The sequence below is a fragment of the Octodon degus genome, unplaced genomic scaffold (genome assembly GCF_000260255.1).
Source record: "Octodon degus isolate 3935 unplaced genomic scaffold, OctDeg1.0 scaffold00145, whole genome shotgun sequence".
NCBI classification, from domain to species: domain Eukaryota; kingdom Metazoa; phylum Chordata; class Mammalia; order Rodentia; family Octodontidae; genus Octodon; species Octodon degus.
In genome coordinates, this window is record NW_004524721.1 from 5672378 (window position 1) to 5686550 (window position 14173).

Below are 14173 nucleotides of genomic sequence, written 5' to 3' on the forward strand. Positions count from 1 at the left end.
GTTCAATCCCCCAGCACCACATGCCAGCCAGCCGCACCCCCTGGTGGGCTGAGCTGGCCACACACACACACACAAATAAATAAAAAAATTTTTAAAAAAAGAAAGAAATGATACCAATGTACAGCTTCTGGGAAAACTTCATATTGAAAATACTTATTCCTATTAGTCTATCTTTAAAACCATATAAAGCCTCCTACTTGGATATTATATTAAAACCCTATATATAAATATTTTATAATAATGAAAAAATGCAAATGTCTATAAAACACCCTTAAGCAGGTTTCCATGGTCAACAAAGCTTAGGAAGCATCTCATTCTGCAGTGACCTTACTGAACACTGGCGATGGCTTTCAGCACACATACACTGGGTGGTGGTGTCTAATAAGATCAGTGTCCAGCATCACCTCTTCTGGTATCTCAGGCCCTGCCATCCTCAAGCCGCATCTCCCAGCCTCTTTCTAATGTCCTACCTTGCCACCCAGGACTTGGCACTAGCTGGACCCACAGGTATCACACATAAACTCAAATCTGAAGCAATATGTATGAGAATAAACTGCTCATTCTCATTCTAGCAAGTTGTTAGTCTTCCTAGGATGCCAGCCAAACTTAAGGAGGCTCCTTTTATTTCTGTGTGGTTTGGAGGTGAACATCTCCCCCATTAGAAACTCAGCACCGGCTGAGGGGTCAAGAAGTCCTCCATAGGCCGCCCCAGAACCATTAGATGCTAATCTGTTCGTTCACAACCACAGAGCACTGTATTAAGGTCATGTATGTAACTTCTGCCTCCAGCTCTGCGGATTTATTTAGTGTTTAGTCCTGAGTTCCTGCAGCTGTGTCCTTTCAGTGACTGCTTTATGGTGGCCAAGAGAGTTGAGGTCAGCTGCCAGGACTCTGAGATCTGGAGGAACACATGGACACATTATTCTTTTTCTCTGAAGCTTTCCCATTCCTGTTCCGGTCAGATGGGGAGAGAGAGGGAAGATATCTCTGAAACAACCCAGCACTTACTGTTGATGATATTGCTCATTTTTGACATTATTGCAAGAGCACAGGCTTCAACTGGGTAGAAATTATAATAATACAAAACCTAATTCTGAGCAGAGCTCCTGGCTCTGTTTGTAAAAAACTACTAGGGAACCATTCATTATTTTCTTTACTCTAAGACCACACATTGAGTCCAGTCTGCTTCAAACAACAGGCCGGGAAAGATGGGTTAGTATGCTGATAGAATACTAATGAGGCTGCTGGTCAAGTTGTTTTTTGTTAGAACTTGTGGCAACTATATTTCTTTTTTACTACATTTATATAGGGGGAAATTTGCCTCAAAGATAGTAAGATGGCGGAACTACCCACTCGGGCCCCCCCCCCTCCTGTCCCTCTCTTGGACAGGAGCTTTCTTTCTCTCAATAGATGTATTCTGCTCATAAAAAAAAAAAAAAAGATAGTAAGATATTCATTTAGACTGACTTTTGGGGAGAATATTTCTCACTGTTTTTTCTTCTGTACTTGTAACATTTGCGAAGTGTTTTGTTCAGCACTATGGAAAAGCAAAATGTCATCATCATTATTACTGGCCTTTGTCCACAGAGGATTTCTTCCAGATTCTAACCAGTGACTCTGTGACTAACAAAAATCTGAGTCATTAAGTTTCACATGTTTATGTATTTCAACACAATTCCCAGGCTACATTTTTTTTAAAATGTATTTTCCTGTTTCAAGACACAGGATGCATTAAGTGCCCCGTGTATTTCCAAGCCAATGTCGCTGAGCACGTGGCCAGCAGTGGGTAGGTAGACATGTTGAACTGCTTCTTCAATAACAGACTCATATTGGCAAAAGCCAAAGATTTACCACAGTGTCGAAGATTAGTGGAGTGTGCTTCCAGGACAAAAGTCTAAAGCCTGATGGAGAATTCAGTTAATTATAAATGTTTGTGTTTTCACCATGGCAGCAGCAAAAAAATAGTTGCAGAATTAAAGAAGCAGAGAACCTACAGCTAAAAGATGATAAAGAAACTGTCAGAAAAATGCAATATATTTACTAATTACTAACTTTGCACATCTTTATTCTTATGGCTCCTTCAAAGAATTACTAGAAAATGGACAGTCTGAGTTAAAATATCATTTATAGAAAATCCCATTATTTTATTAATTTTCTCATTTTCTGTGTTCTCATATTTATTCCCAATTCCAGGTAGTCCCAACACTAATTATCCCTGACCAAATTCCTTAATGTTTTCAATACAATAATTCTCCATACATTTGGTCATACATTTTCATAGCATCTCATGTTAATACTAAAATTCTCTTTCATTACATCATGTAATATCATATGTAGCAGAGAAGAGATGTATCCTTTTACAGAAAATTGAAGCACATTACATCAATGTAACTGGCTTAGGCTCACTGGCTGAAGTCATATAGACAGTTACTAGAAAAATTAGAATTTTAGTCCGAAGCTATTCCACATGATATATAGCAGAAATTTGATATTTAAAATTAATGTTTTGCCTCTAATTCCTCCTCATAACGTAAGGCTAAGAATAAAGCCTGGGCAGAAGCACTGCTATTCTTCCATACTGGTATTTGCAAATGTTATTTGCAATATGGAGTACTATTACATTACACAAATGCTGTCCAAAGTATGAAATATAATGACAATACAAAATATTATACAAAAATAATAAAATGATTTTGCTTTTTAAACATTATTCATCATTCTGTGGTCTTTAGAGGATGACCTACAAAGAACTATACAGAATACTCTTAGAATCCTGTATACAACTTTCAAGCAAATTACATTTTTTCATGTGAACTTGGGTTCGATGTTTAAAATAGTGAACTTCCCATGAGGGGGAAAGATTTATCCATATTTCCCTTACATTTTAGGTAGTATTTGGGCTGAGACCACTTGTCATTTTTTGACTCTCAGGTAGAGTAGTAACTACTTCTGTGACGAGTATGCATGTGTATATGTGACTGGGATTGAACCCAGGCCCTTGCACAGGCTAAGCCTCTGCTGTTCCAAAGAGCTACGCTCACAGCCCTGTGGGATATTTTGAAGTCCCTCACTCCTCAGTCTAGCCCATATTCCTTCACTGAGCTTCTTCCGGCTGAGGTGGTTATGGAAGCAGTGTTATATCTGAGAGTATGACTTGCAAGTCACCCCCATCAAGGCTTCTCTCAGCTGTGCAGGATTTGTACCCCAACCTGTCAGCAGGGGGCATGGCAGGTGAAGGGGCATTCGCCAGCTTCCAGAAAGAGGCTTGTAAATGCTTTAGTTTTATCATTCCTGTAATGATAACACTTCACTGTTCCAGGAATTTTCAGTGAAGTTAGTTATAAATATAAGACCTGGGCTTTGAAAAGAGAGGCCGACGAACTCCTGTAATCCTAGCACTTGGGGACGCTGAGGCAAGACAACAAGCAATTTCAAAACCTGGCTGGGCAATTTAGTGAGACTGTCTCAAAAACTAAATAAATAACCAAGGCTGAGTTATCCTAGTTACGTATCTTAGAATAAAGCTTAGTTCAAAGTCCTGGAGTCAATCCTCAGTACCAAATAAACACTCAGACAAACAAATGGCTTCAAATACCCCCCTCACAATGATGAAGATAAACTGCACCAGGAAATGTCAAGATCTGTGCATTTGGGCAACAGGCTCCCAGCCTAGTCTTAGGGACCCTTGGGTGGCTCTCTTCCTCTGCACCTGCATTTGGGAGAGGCGACAAGAGCCAGTGCTTTCGTGTATGACTGGGTTGCCATCTCTCAGTGACTAATATTTTTTCAAATCTAGGGCCACATGAACTGGCTGATAGTTATTTTCACCTCCAATCAGGCAAAACAAGCATTTCACTCCCCACGTTGTGCCAGAATTTGAAGATTTCACAGTCTTTTGGGCAGGCCCGAGTCCAAAGAACTGTGTTCTGTGTTCAGTTCAGGGGTTCAAACCTGAAGCCAACTGTGTGGAGCCCCTGGCGAGGCATCAGAGATGACGAATGAATAGCCATAAATCGAAAGCATGACTTCAGAGGAAGGACACGACAAAGAACTGAGCACTGGTTTGGGAGAAGCTTGGGATTGGGCGCTGGATTTAACAACAGATTCATAAAGCAAGGATTCCTATCAGAGGGGAACCTGAAACAATTGCAATCTGCCCTTTGTCCTTGAGAAACTGCTAACTCAGACAGTGCTCTGGGAAGCTTCGTCTGTCCCCTGCCCGATGTAGACACAAAGCAGGGCCCAGGGCCCAGGGCCCAGCACCGCGCTCGGTCGAAGACAAAAGCAGCCAGGAAACTCTTCCCACTCCCGACTGGCGGCTGGAGGGTGCGAGACCGCCCGGACACACTTCGTCCACCACTGCGCTGGAGAGGGCGCTGTACCCCGCTCTCCCCGGCCCTGCTTGGAATAAACAGGCACAGAAAACACCAGCAAGGCAGAGCCAAGACACTGCTTGCCAGAGGGCCGAGGCTGCGGGGCGCCTCTCCGGGAAGCCGGATCCCCGCGGGCACAGACCAACAGGGGCAGCGCGGGCACTGTGCAGGGGGAACTGCGCCGATCCGCAGCTGCGCCCGGAACAGCCCCGCCCGCCCGCCTGCCCAGGAGCATGGCCCGGAGCGCTGAGCGGGCGCCGGACCCCGCGCGTGGCCTCGTGGTAAATGCAAGCTCGCGACCCGGGCTGAGCCTGCGCTCCCGCTCGCCCCTCCCCCGCCTTGCCCGGCGGTTCCCCCCCACCCCCACCCTTCTTTTAGACGAAATGCTTGGGATGCCTTCGGGGCAGCCGGTCACTGCTCCCGGCTTCCCTCCTGGCGGGATCGCGCAGCCGGCCTCTCCTCCCTGCCCTCCGCTGACAAAGCCGCAGCAGGTTCCCTCCGCGTGTTCCCCGGCCCCTTCTGCTCCGCGAGGAGCCGCTCTTAGGTTCGGGGCTGCACCCCCTCCTGCTGGCCACCGGGAGCCCCGAGTATGAGCCTGCGAGCTGGGGGACCCCGCAGGCCTCTCTGGAGCTGTGTCCTTTGCGCTATCTCCTGATGTCTCGCAAGTTTTATTTTCAAAACTGACAACTGAGGATCCTTCGCGGGCAGCTGGAAATAAAGTAGTGCAAGCGCTCGGAGGACTTGGAGCTTTGAAGCCTTTGAACCTGGGGTCGTTAAGTCTCTGAGCTCGATGTTTGGGCGGACTGGTGGTGGCTCTGCACTGGCCTGAGCCTCTTGGACCTACCTGGCACTACCCAAGGCATTGGCCAGCTGGTTCCCATTTCTCAAAGTCCGCAGGGGTTATGCTTATGCCAGGTTTAATGTGAAAAGTGGGAGCGTGTTGGGTAGGGCTCTTTTGTCATTTAAGAGTCGCCTTTCAGGGTTCAGCATGTAATTCACTGGTGATCTGTATATGAAAATGAATAGACTGGATTAGCTTGGCAGGGAAGGAAACACCACAAATAGAATTGTTCAGGTTGAAATGTATTGCTCAGGTCTTAATTTAACAACAGGACCTATCCTTTTTAAAGGAGGAGGGGTTCCTGTAACTACTCCTTTGGCATGTTGCCTGTCCTGCTGGATTCTGAGTGGTTTAGGTTCTGGCCATGCAGCGCGAAATAAGACAAAGGAAAGGACCTGTCTTCCTGCAACTTGCATTCTAGGTGGACACAGGTGAGGGCTGTGAAAAAGTGATAGGTTTTAGGTAACAGCAATGACGGTGGCGGCAGTGCAACAGAGAAGCAGAAATGGGGGAGGGAAAGCCTTTATTAACTCTAAACACACGGAGAGGACCAAGGGCAGGGAGGTAGGCGGATCCTCTGACCTGAGACCTGGAGCCTGAGACTCTATGGACATTTGCCAGGGGCGGAGCTTGAGGGGCGGGTTTAGTGACGTGGAAGGAGCTGATTGGAGGCTCCCTTGTGTGGGCGGGAGAGGTCAAAGGAAGTTGTACCCAGGGCTGGAGTGGGGAAGGACGAGGAAGTGGTCATTGGGAAGACAAGCTGTTGTTTTAAGGGCTTCAGCCATATTAGACGACCACCATAATAATTCAGCAATTCATACTAGGGCCATAACCTATCAAAAAGATGAATTTGGAGAGTGATGTGTGCCATGCAAATAGGGCAACCAGATACGTGGAGGAAGGCTGGGAGTGATGCTTTTGCTTACATGGTCAGGACATGACATTCAAGCCTAGATTGGGTGGGTAAAGAGGAGGAAGCCATGTGAGGATGCCAACGCACAGGACCCCACCTCAAACTCAAAAGAATCATCACAGCTAATTCATGTTCATTCAGAAAGTCACCTTCGGGTTTATGGACAGGACTAGGAGTGGGAAAATGGGAAGGGAGTGAAAATGTAAAAAGGGAAACTGTTGAGTATAACTCTTAAGTCTATAGGGCTCACTAGCCACTATGCACCATTGGTGATTTGAAACTAATATTTGGAGTTCAGAAAAGTTTTGGAATAGACTTAGAAAACACGGGCAAAAAGACTCATATGCAGTGCAAGGAAATGAAGATATCCAGAAAAAAAAAAAAAAAAAATCTGTTAAGGACAGATGCCTGGAAAGGGCCAAATGTCAGAGGCAGACTATGTGGGGGGAAGCCTGGTAGGGGAGGGAGCAAGCAGGGTGCTGATGCCTGAGAACAGAGTTCTGTGGAATGGACTGGGGGTATCATGAGGTCATTGAGAGTGTCCATAGGAGCAAGCAGGACAGTGATGGAAAGGGAACATCATATTTAACAATTACAGAACCATTAGTGGTAGGAATTGTAACCATCCAGGGTTTAAAAGGTAATACCACCATAGAACACGGGTAATAGAATGTGGTACATCTAGGTTACTTACCAGACCATCAGTTATTAATGTTTAAAAACAAATGAGAGACCAGTGTAAACAGTCCACTCTGTTAATGTCAACAGAGATGCTCTGGAAAACAAGGCAATTTTGTGAAAGATGCAGAGGCAGCGAGAGGGAGGAGAAATTGTTTGCATCACTCCTAAGGGGCTTGAGATGATGGATGATTGCTAAACTGCGAAAGGCTCGCTGAAATAACCAGTGCGGGATGGAAATGGTCTCTGCATTTATGTTATTTTCTCCTATAAAACCTTGGCCTCGGGTGGGATGAAGCAGTGCAGAGAGAATTCAGGGAGATGCTGGAGGGAAGCTAGCTCGTGTAGTCTGTAGGGAGGCAGGGAAAGGAAAGCTGCAGAGAGTACACATACTGGAAGAACTCAAGGATGGGGGTGCAAAAAGGACAAAGAAAGGTTTTAGTACTGCTGAAATAAATGGGAAAGTATTAATAGCAAGCATTTATGGAGCACTTCCTGTGTGCTTTCACCATATTATTCATTTAATCGTCACAAAGCTGTGAGGTAGACCTGTTATGTTTCCTATTTTACAAAAGGAAAAAACCAAGGCACTGAGAATATGCAAATCATCCAGATCACATAGTAGTACATGGAAGAAGCAGAATTTGAATGATCTTTCAGATCCTTATAGTTAAGCTGTGACTCCAGGAAATAATTCCATAGGTAGGGCCTCTCTAGGGAACAGGTGTAAGTAAGGGACTGTGTAGCTAAACTAGAACAAACGTGCAGTTTGAGGTGACAAGTGAAGGAGCTATAAGATGGAATGACTGGAATTGCTGCTGAATGTAGGTATGGGAATGAATCACCCAAAGGATTGTCTAGAAATGCAGTAAGAAGAATATTCTGAATTCCGAAACTTGGTGATAAAGATAGCAAGGAGAATAAAAAAATGATGTTAGCTGGATGAGAGAAGTGTAATTTGTGCAAAAGAAGTGAATATTATGATTCTTAAGATGATTGTCACCCACAAATGGCTTTTAATTAAATCAGGCAGGTAGTGCTTCATAGATTACCAGCAACAAGCAGTAACATATACCAATTGCCAAATAAGAGATCTAGAGACCTTGAGTTCAGAATTCTGCTTGAAGTTGATTGTCACTTGATCTGAAGCTGATAAGGTCACCAGAGTCCTGTTCGATGCCTCTTTGTTCCTTCTTCGGGGGAGAGGAGCTATTCTTTGCCCAGCTGGGTGTTTGGGGTTAGGTTATTGTACATTTTTGTTTCTCAGTTTAGTTTGATTTTTACCAAAGCATTACCAGAAGTGCCATGTTATTACCTACACAAAAGAATTTGGTAGGAGGAAGAGAAATTCTGAAATGGGTGCTGTGTTTTGGATCTGAATGACTCTCTCCCTCTGCCTTGTCTGTCCTACTCCCATAGGGGTAGAGTAGCAGTGGGAGGGTGAGTAATCAGGTCCCTGTGCACCTTAAACAGCTTTACTAGAGTGGGATGCATTTAACTTCTGAGTGCTAAACCCACTGCAGAAGAGGAAGGCATGTGGGAAAGAGGAAGGCTTCACAATTGTCACTACTACGGTAGTGACCATGTGCTCCAGGCTGCCTCTGTGGTGCCCTCACTCTTCTGATTGCAGAAGCCATGGCCCTCAATATGTGGCTCCAAGGTGGCCATCTGTCCCAGTTCACTGTCCTCCCAGGCTCTGGGTCTAGGTCAGGGTCAGCTGATGCTCCTACCAGGATTCCAGGTGTCGGGTGTAAGAGACGAGCTTTATTTGCTAGACATGAGCCCAAGAGCCAGTGGCAATGGCTTGCTAAGGAGAACAGGCCCAGGGTGTGAAGTTGAGAGGTGGCCAGCGCCAGAGAGGAACTGCTTATGTGCACTTTCCTCTCTGGGGCAAAACTTGAACCTGAAATAAATAGTCTAAGCAAAAACAAAAAAATATTTTTAACAACTTGGAAAGAAGGTTTTCGATAACATCTTCAAATGAGAACAAGAGAATGGAATTAGTTCTGGGATTTGGATGCTGTATAAAATGCCTCCATTAATGTGTTTGTCACTTCCCCAGCTTGGCCATGTTTTGCCCCTTTGAACAGAGAAAGCATTGTTCTGAATAAACTTAGAGCATATTATCTGTGATACTGAAACTATTTAAAGATGCTTTGTTGGGGCTTTTAAAAAAAAGTGAATAACATAATTATCTAAGGCTCAGAACAGCCTCCACCCCTCCAGGTTTAGACTTATTTGCAACATGACTCACATACACCATTACAGATAACAAAGCATAAAACCAGTAGTTCCTTCAGCTCTAGTAATTGTCTTTCATCTTAACAGTGAGAATGCTATTTCAGATTAATTGGAAAGAATGCTCATTTGGGATTGTAGAATAGGTTTAGAGAAAACCATTTCTTCCACTTCTAAAGTTATAGCTTTGACTAGGGTAATAAGACTTTGGCAAATAGCTTTGCCAGGTAGCTTTGAGGTACTTCTTTAAATAAATAAAGACATAATTTGTAATTAAATGATTGATGTCCTAGTTCTTCCAAATGGTTAACATTTATTGCTTAAGTACTTTATGGACTGGATATGAATATGAGTCTTACATTTATTATCTGTCTTTTTTAAAAATGTACTTTAGTACAGGGTCTCACTACCCAGATTGGACTCGTAGTGATCCTCCTGTTTTCAGCCTGCCAAGCACAGGGATTGCAGGCACATGCCACCATGCCCAGTCTCAGCATGCCCCAGGGGCAGGGCCAGCACGGAAGTGGGGGTCCATATTATATATCTTATTTAAGCCTCACAATTGCCAAAAGAGGCAAGCATTGACTTCATCTTATAGATGAACACACTGAGTCTTGGAAAAGTTAATATGCCACAGTACTACAGCTACCAAACCTGTTCCAAATGTGTCAGACCTTTTAAGTCTATGTTAGTGACCATGTACTCCAGGCTGCCTCTGATGATAGATTGTCATTACATTTTTTATGTGTTCATTTGTTCTGACATTTTTTGCATCATTTATTAGACACTTATGACTAATACTAGGTACTATATTTCTATTCTCTTTTCCTCCTCATAGTTTTGTGTCTTACTTTAAAAAGGGGTGGGTGCTAGATCTCAGAAAGGGTAAGAGACTTTCCTAATACAGCAGTTGTAAGACTCAGAGGCAAACTTGGAGTAGAGAGTACATCTGTGATATTTAATCAGAGCAGAGGGCAACAAGGGATTTTCATGTTGGGAGGAATGAACTCAGAAGACTATTAGTAATGGTACCACCAGTGGAAAGACTCCAGGAAGAAGAGTGGGTAGTGTGTGTGGTCCAGTAAGACAGCTAGAAATGCTTGAGTGATTTCCTGGGGCCGAGTTTTCAGGACAGACCTATGCCAGCCAGGGCTCTCCTGGGCACTGGCGGCTTTTCAGGTGCTGCTGTGGGTTACAGATCATAGCAGGCCCAGGGAATACTCACAGTAGGAGCCAGAAAGGCTCCATGCCAATTCAGTAGCCCCACTGACCAGTTGTTATACTGGCAGAAGCAGAGCATATGTGATGCTTTTTAAGTTTGCAGATGACATATACTCTTGGGCTGTCTGTCTGCCAATACATATCATAGCTATGAGTCTTCAGAGCGCTGAACAGTGGTGTGGTGCCATGTATCACAAACAGACAAAATGAAGATTGAGGTTGGAGTTCAGGAAGTCAGGTAGTGTGTGGGTTTGGGTACAGAAATCAATGAAGAATTAAATAAAGTCTGTCAGAATGAGCTGACACTTCAGTGGGAGGAGACAAGACAGAGAAGAGTTCCCTGCAATAACAATACATTCTATGAAGGAAAGGAAAGTTGGATGAAGAGGAATGAAGAGATGGGGGAAGGAGGGAGGCCTTTTATATATGTGATCACAGAAGGGCTCTTTTTAGAGTGATATTAAGTGAAGACTTGAGAGAAGTAGAGGACAAGCCACATGGCCAACTAAGGGAAGAGCATTGCAGGTAAAGGGAGTAGGAGTGCATGCTCATGAGTCAGGAACATGCTGGGCAAATTCAAGGACCAGCAAGGAGAAGAAGGACTGAAGTGAGTGTGGGAGGAAGAGAGTGCTGGGCAGTCCCTATCACGAAGACAGATCCATGACTAGGACTCTCGATTTGATTCCCAGTGAAATGAAAGCCTGTGAAGTTTTGGGCAGGAAGCGGCCGTCATGACGTACATGTGTATTTTATTAGTATGTTTGTGACACATAATGAGCACACCTAGCATGGCAATTTAGCAGACTTAAAACTCATACCTTAATCCTTTCACTTCCCATCATCCTCCCTAGCTCTCCTTCCCAAAAGGTCTAGCTCCCTGTTTCCCATCACTTATCTTTTATTTTACTTTTTATTCACACTTTTTTTCATCCAGGAATAATTAGCCTTCTGTATCTGATTCATTTCACTTAACATATGATCTCCAAGCGCATCCATTTCCCACAGAAGACTCAATTGTACCCTTTCGGCTTGAGCAGTGCTCCATTGTGTTTATGTTAGCGCATGTTCTTCATCCTTTCATCTGTTGATGGACATATAAGCTGCTTTCAAGATTTAGTTATTGTAAGTTGTGCTCCTATAAATATGGCTGTGCAAGTGTATACTGTCTTTAACTCTTCAAGTAAGATACCCAGAAGTATAGCTGTGTCACATGGAATTTCTACTTTTAGATTTTTGAGGAATTTCCGTAGAAGTTTACAACCCCATGAACAATGTAAAATTGTTCTTTTTTTCTCCACTACCTTACCAGCATTTGTTTTGATGGTAGCAATTCTTTCTAGACTGAGAATCCCAGTTTGGGGTTTTTATTTGCATTTCTCTAACATGTATGTGAAAAGGAGCACTCCAGGTATGAAAATGGAGGGAGGGAATCAGGTTTAGCAGCTTCTGTAATAGACCAGGGAGAGAGGCTGGTGGCATGGACCAGGATGAGGATGGAGAGATGATAGCAGAGGAATAGTACTGCTTACATTTTGAAGCGATTTCTCATGAAAAGCCCCATAACTAAAATAATCTTATTTACAGATTATGGACAATTGGCCAGGATATGACTTGAATTTATTCACATACCCACAGCATTATTACAATGATCTGGAATATGTGCTTATACCTCATGGCATCATTGTGGACAGGTGAGTGTTGTTGTGAGTGTTGTTTTCTTTATTGGTTTTGGTCCTGCCCTGGGTCAGCCCACTTTTGTATGAATCCTACAATATTTTTGAGGCCTTATTTCTAAGCCTCTTCTTTATTGGCTGAAAAGAACTTTTATGCGAGAAAAAATTTCGAATAGATTGAATTTATGCTTTAGCTGAGCAGTGTACCTGGACATTTGTATAAGGAAATGGATATATATTAATATACAATAGCCTCACGGTAATGGTGTCCTGTTCAGAAGAATGACAGTGGGGTGTAGGAAATCACTGCTTTTCAAACACAAACCTTTATCCCGTGCTGGCCACAGTTCACAGAGTGACCCAGGGAGAGTCAAGAGGTGACCTACATAGGACAGGACACTCCCTCCCAGTCTTGACTTTTCCACTTTCATTTCATTTCGCTTTGGACCAAGTGATGAGTCACAGTTCAGCCACTCTGCATAGGACTGTGTTTTCTGATGATCAGTAATGTTTTTTGGGGATAGCAGTATCTGTAGTTTTAAACTATGAACAGAGAGCTATTTCTAGTTCTTTCCTGCCTGTCTACATAGACATCTTCTGACTTCTTTGTAGCCAAATGGCTTCTCCACAGACAATATTTTCTCTATTGTTGTAAGCTCCAACTCACTTCCACTTACTCTTGGCTTTCGAAAACCTACAATTAATTCAGCTCACCAGGTGCACCAGAGTTTCTAGGTCATACCCCTTTGATAAAACTGCCTTAGTGCTAAGACTGTTTATGAGCCTCAGAGTTACTGGTCAAAGGTCAAACATTTAAGTCCCCACATTCTATGGAAAGCAAACTTTCTGGTGTTTACAACACAACTCTGGAATCCTATTAGAGGCCCATAACTCAAGTGGGAAAGGCAGTGAGAAGTAGAACCAAATGGGATGGGGCTCTCAAACTAACGTTTTCTTCAAGCCACTGTATTTCTCCTATAGTTTTATAATCTGTTATAGTCTTCTGAGTTAAAACTTAATTTTATGAACCAAGTCTTCTGAGCAAAATAAAGTCTGATATTAAATGGATCACCTTCCCAGGATATTATTTTTTCACCCACCAGTAAACAAAAGGAATGTTATTCTTTCATCTGAATTAAGATTATCCATCACCTGAGACTAATGTATTGTTTGTTCTCTCAACATATAGTATATCATTTCTGTAAGTTCTAATTTGGGGTTTTCATGGCCTAAGGGGGTTTTCCCAAGTATGGCACTAGTGAAAGGGGAGATAAGCTCCATACTCAAGCAAACTTGGGAAATTTTGCATTTCTAAACTTGCTCAGAGGGCCAGCGAGATAGCTCAGCAGACTAAGCGCCTGCCACAAGGACTAATTCAATCCCTGGCACCATGTGCCATGCAGGCCCCACCCCCGGGTGCACTGAGCCAGCCCCGGATTCTGAGCATGGTGGTACACGCCTGTAATCCCAGGGCTGCAAGTCTTGAAAACAGGAGGATTACTATGAGTATGAGCTGTGTAGTGAGACCCTGCACAAAAATAAATACATGAATAAATAAAAAAATAAATAAATTGCTTAGTCTCCCAGTTGGCAATTCACAATGAACATTAGAATTGTATAAATATATGAAAATTCTGGCAAAAAAAAGAGAGAAAGAGAAGAAACCTGTTCAACTTAAACCATTAAGCCAACTTTCTGTACAGAGTGAGACTTTGGGGGGCCTGGCCCTAGCTCAGTCCTTTAAGTGGCTGCTTCCACAATGCTGTCAGCCTCAGGTTGCTGGAGTTCGAACCTCACAACTCTCCCGCTGGCCAAAAGTGCCCTGAAGGCATTCGAGGAACCAAAAAAAAAAAAACCTTATTCCAGAGTGAGACTTTGTCTCACTCACCCCTTAATAACCCTGAGATTTATTTTCATACAAGTTTGGGAGGTATCAAACCTCAGTCTAAACAAATTCTTAATTTTCTTGCTTGAATTTTATGATTTTAGTTAATGGCATCCTTATGTGAAGCATTACTGAGTTCTGGGTAAAGTGACCTGGGACCTCTTTCTTGTACAAGAAAATCTTTTTTTTTTCCAAAATTTTATTGATAAACAGATAGCAATGAGACAGTTTCAAATCAAATTGGAAGTACAGATTCAACAAATAACACACTGCATATATTCTTCTTAGTGGTTAATTGCTGTACAAGATGCGAACTTGAGATCCTATTTACAAACACCATTAGAACAAATC

At 43.2% G+C, this 14173-nt stretch overlaps 1 protein-coding gene across 1 annotated transcript in view; it reads left to right on the top strand.

Annotated features, from left to right (window-relative positions):
* The first annotated feature begins 3990 nt into the window (after positions 1 to 3990).
* Positions 3991 to 14173, top strand: part of Prtfdc1 (phosphoribosyl transferase domain containing 1) — a 100701-nt gene continuing 90518 nt past the window's right edge. Inside the window, exons 1-2 of the mRNA XM_004641885.2 lie at positions 3991 to 4654; positions 11849 to 11955. Coding sequence (XP_004641942.1) covers positions 4607 to 4654; positions 11849 to 11955 — 155 coding nt within the window. The 5' untranslated portion in view covers positions 3991 to 4606. The remainder of the gene's footprint in view (positions 4655 to 11848; positions 11956 to 14173) is intronic.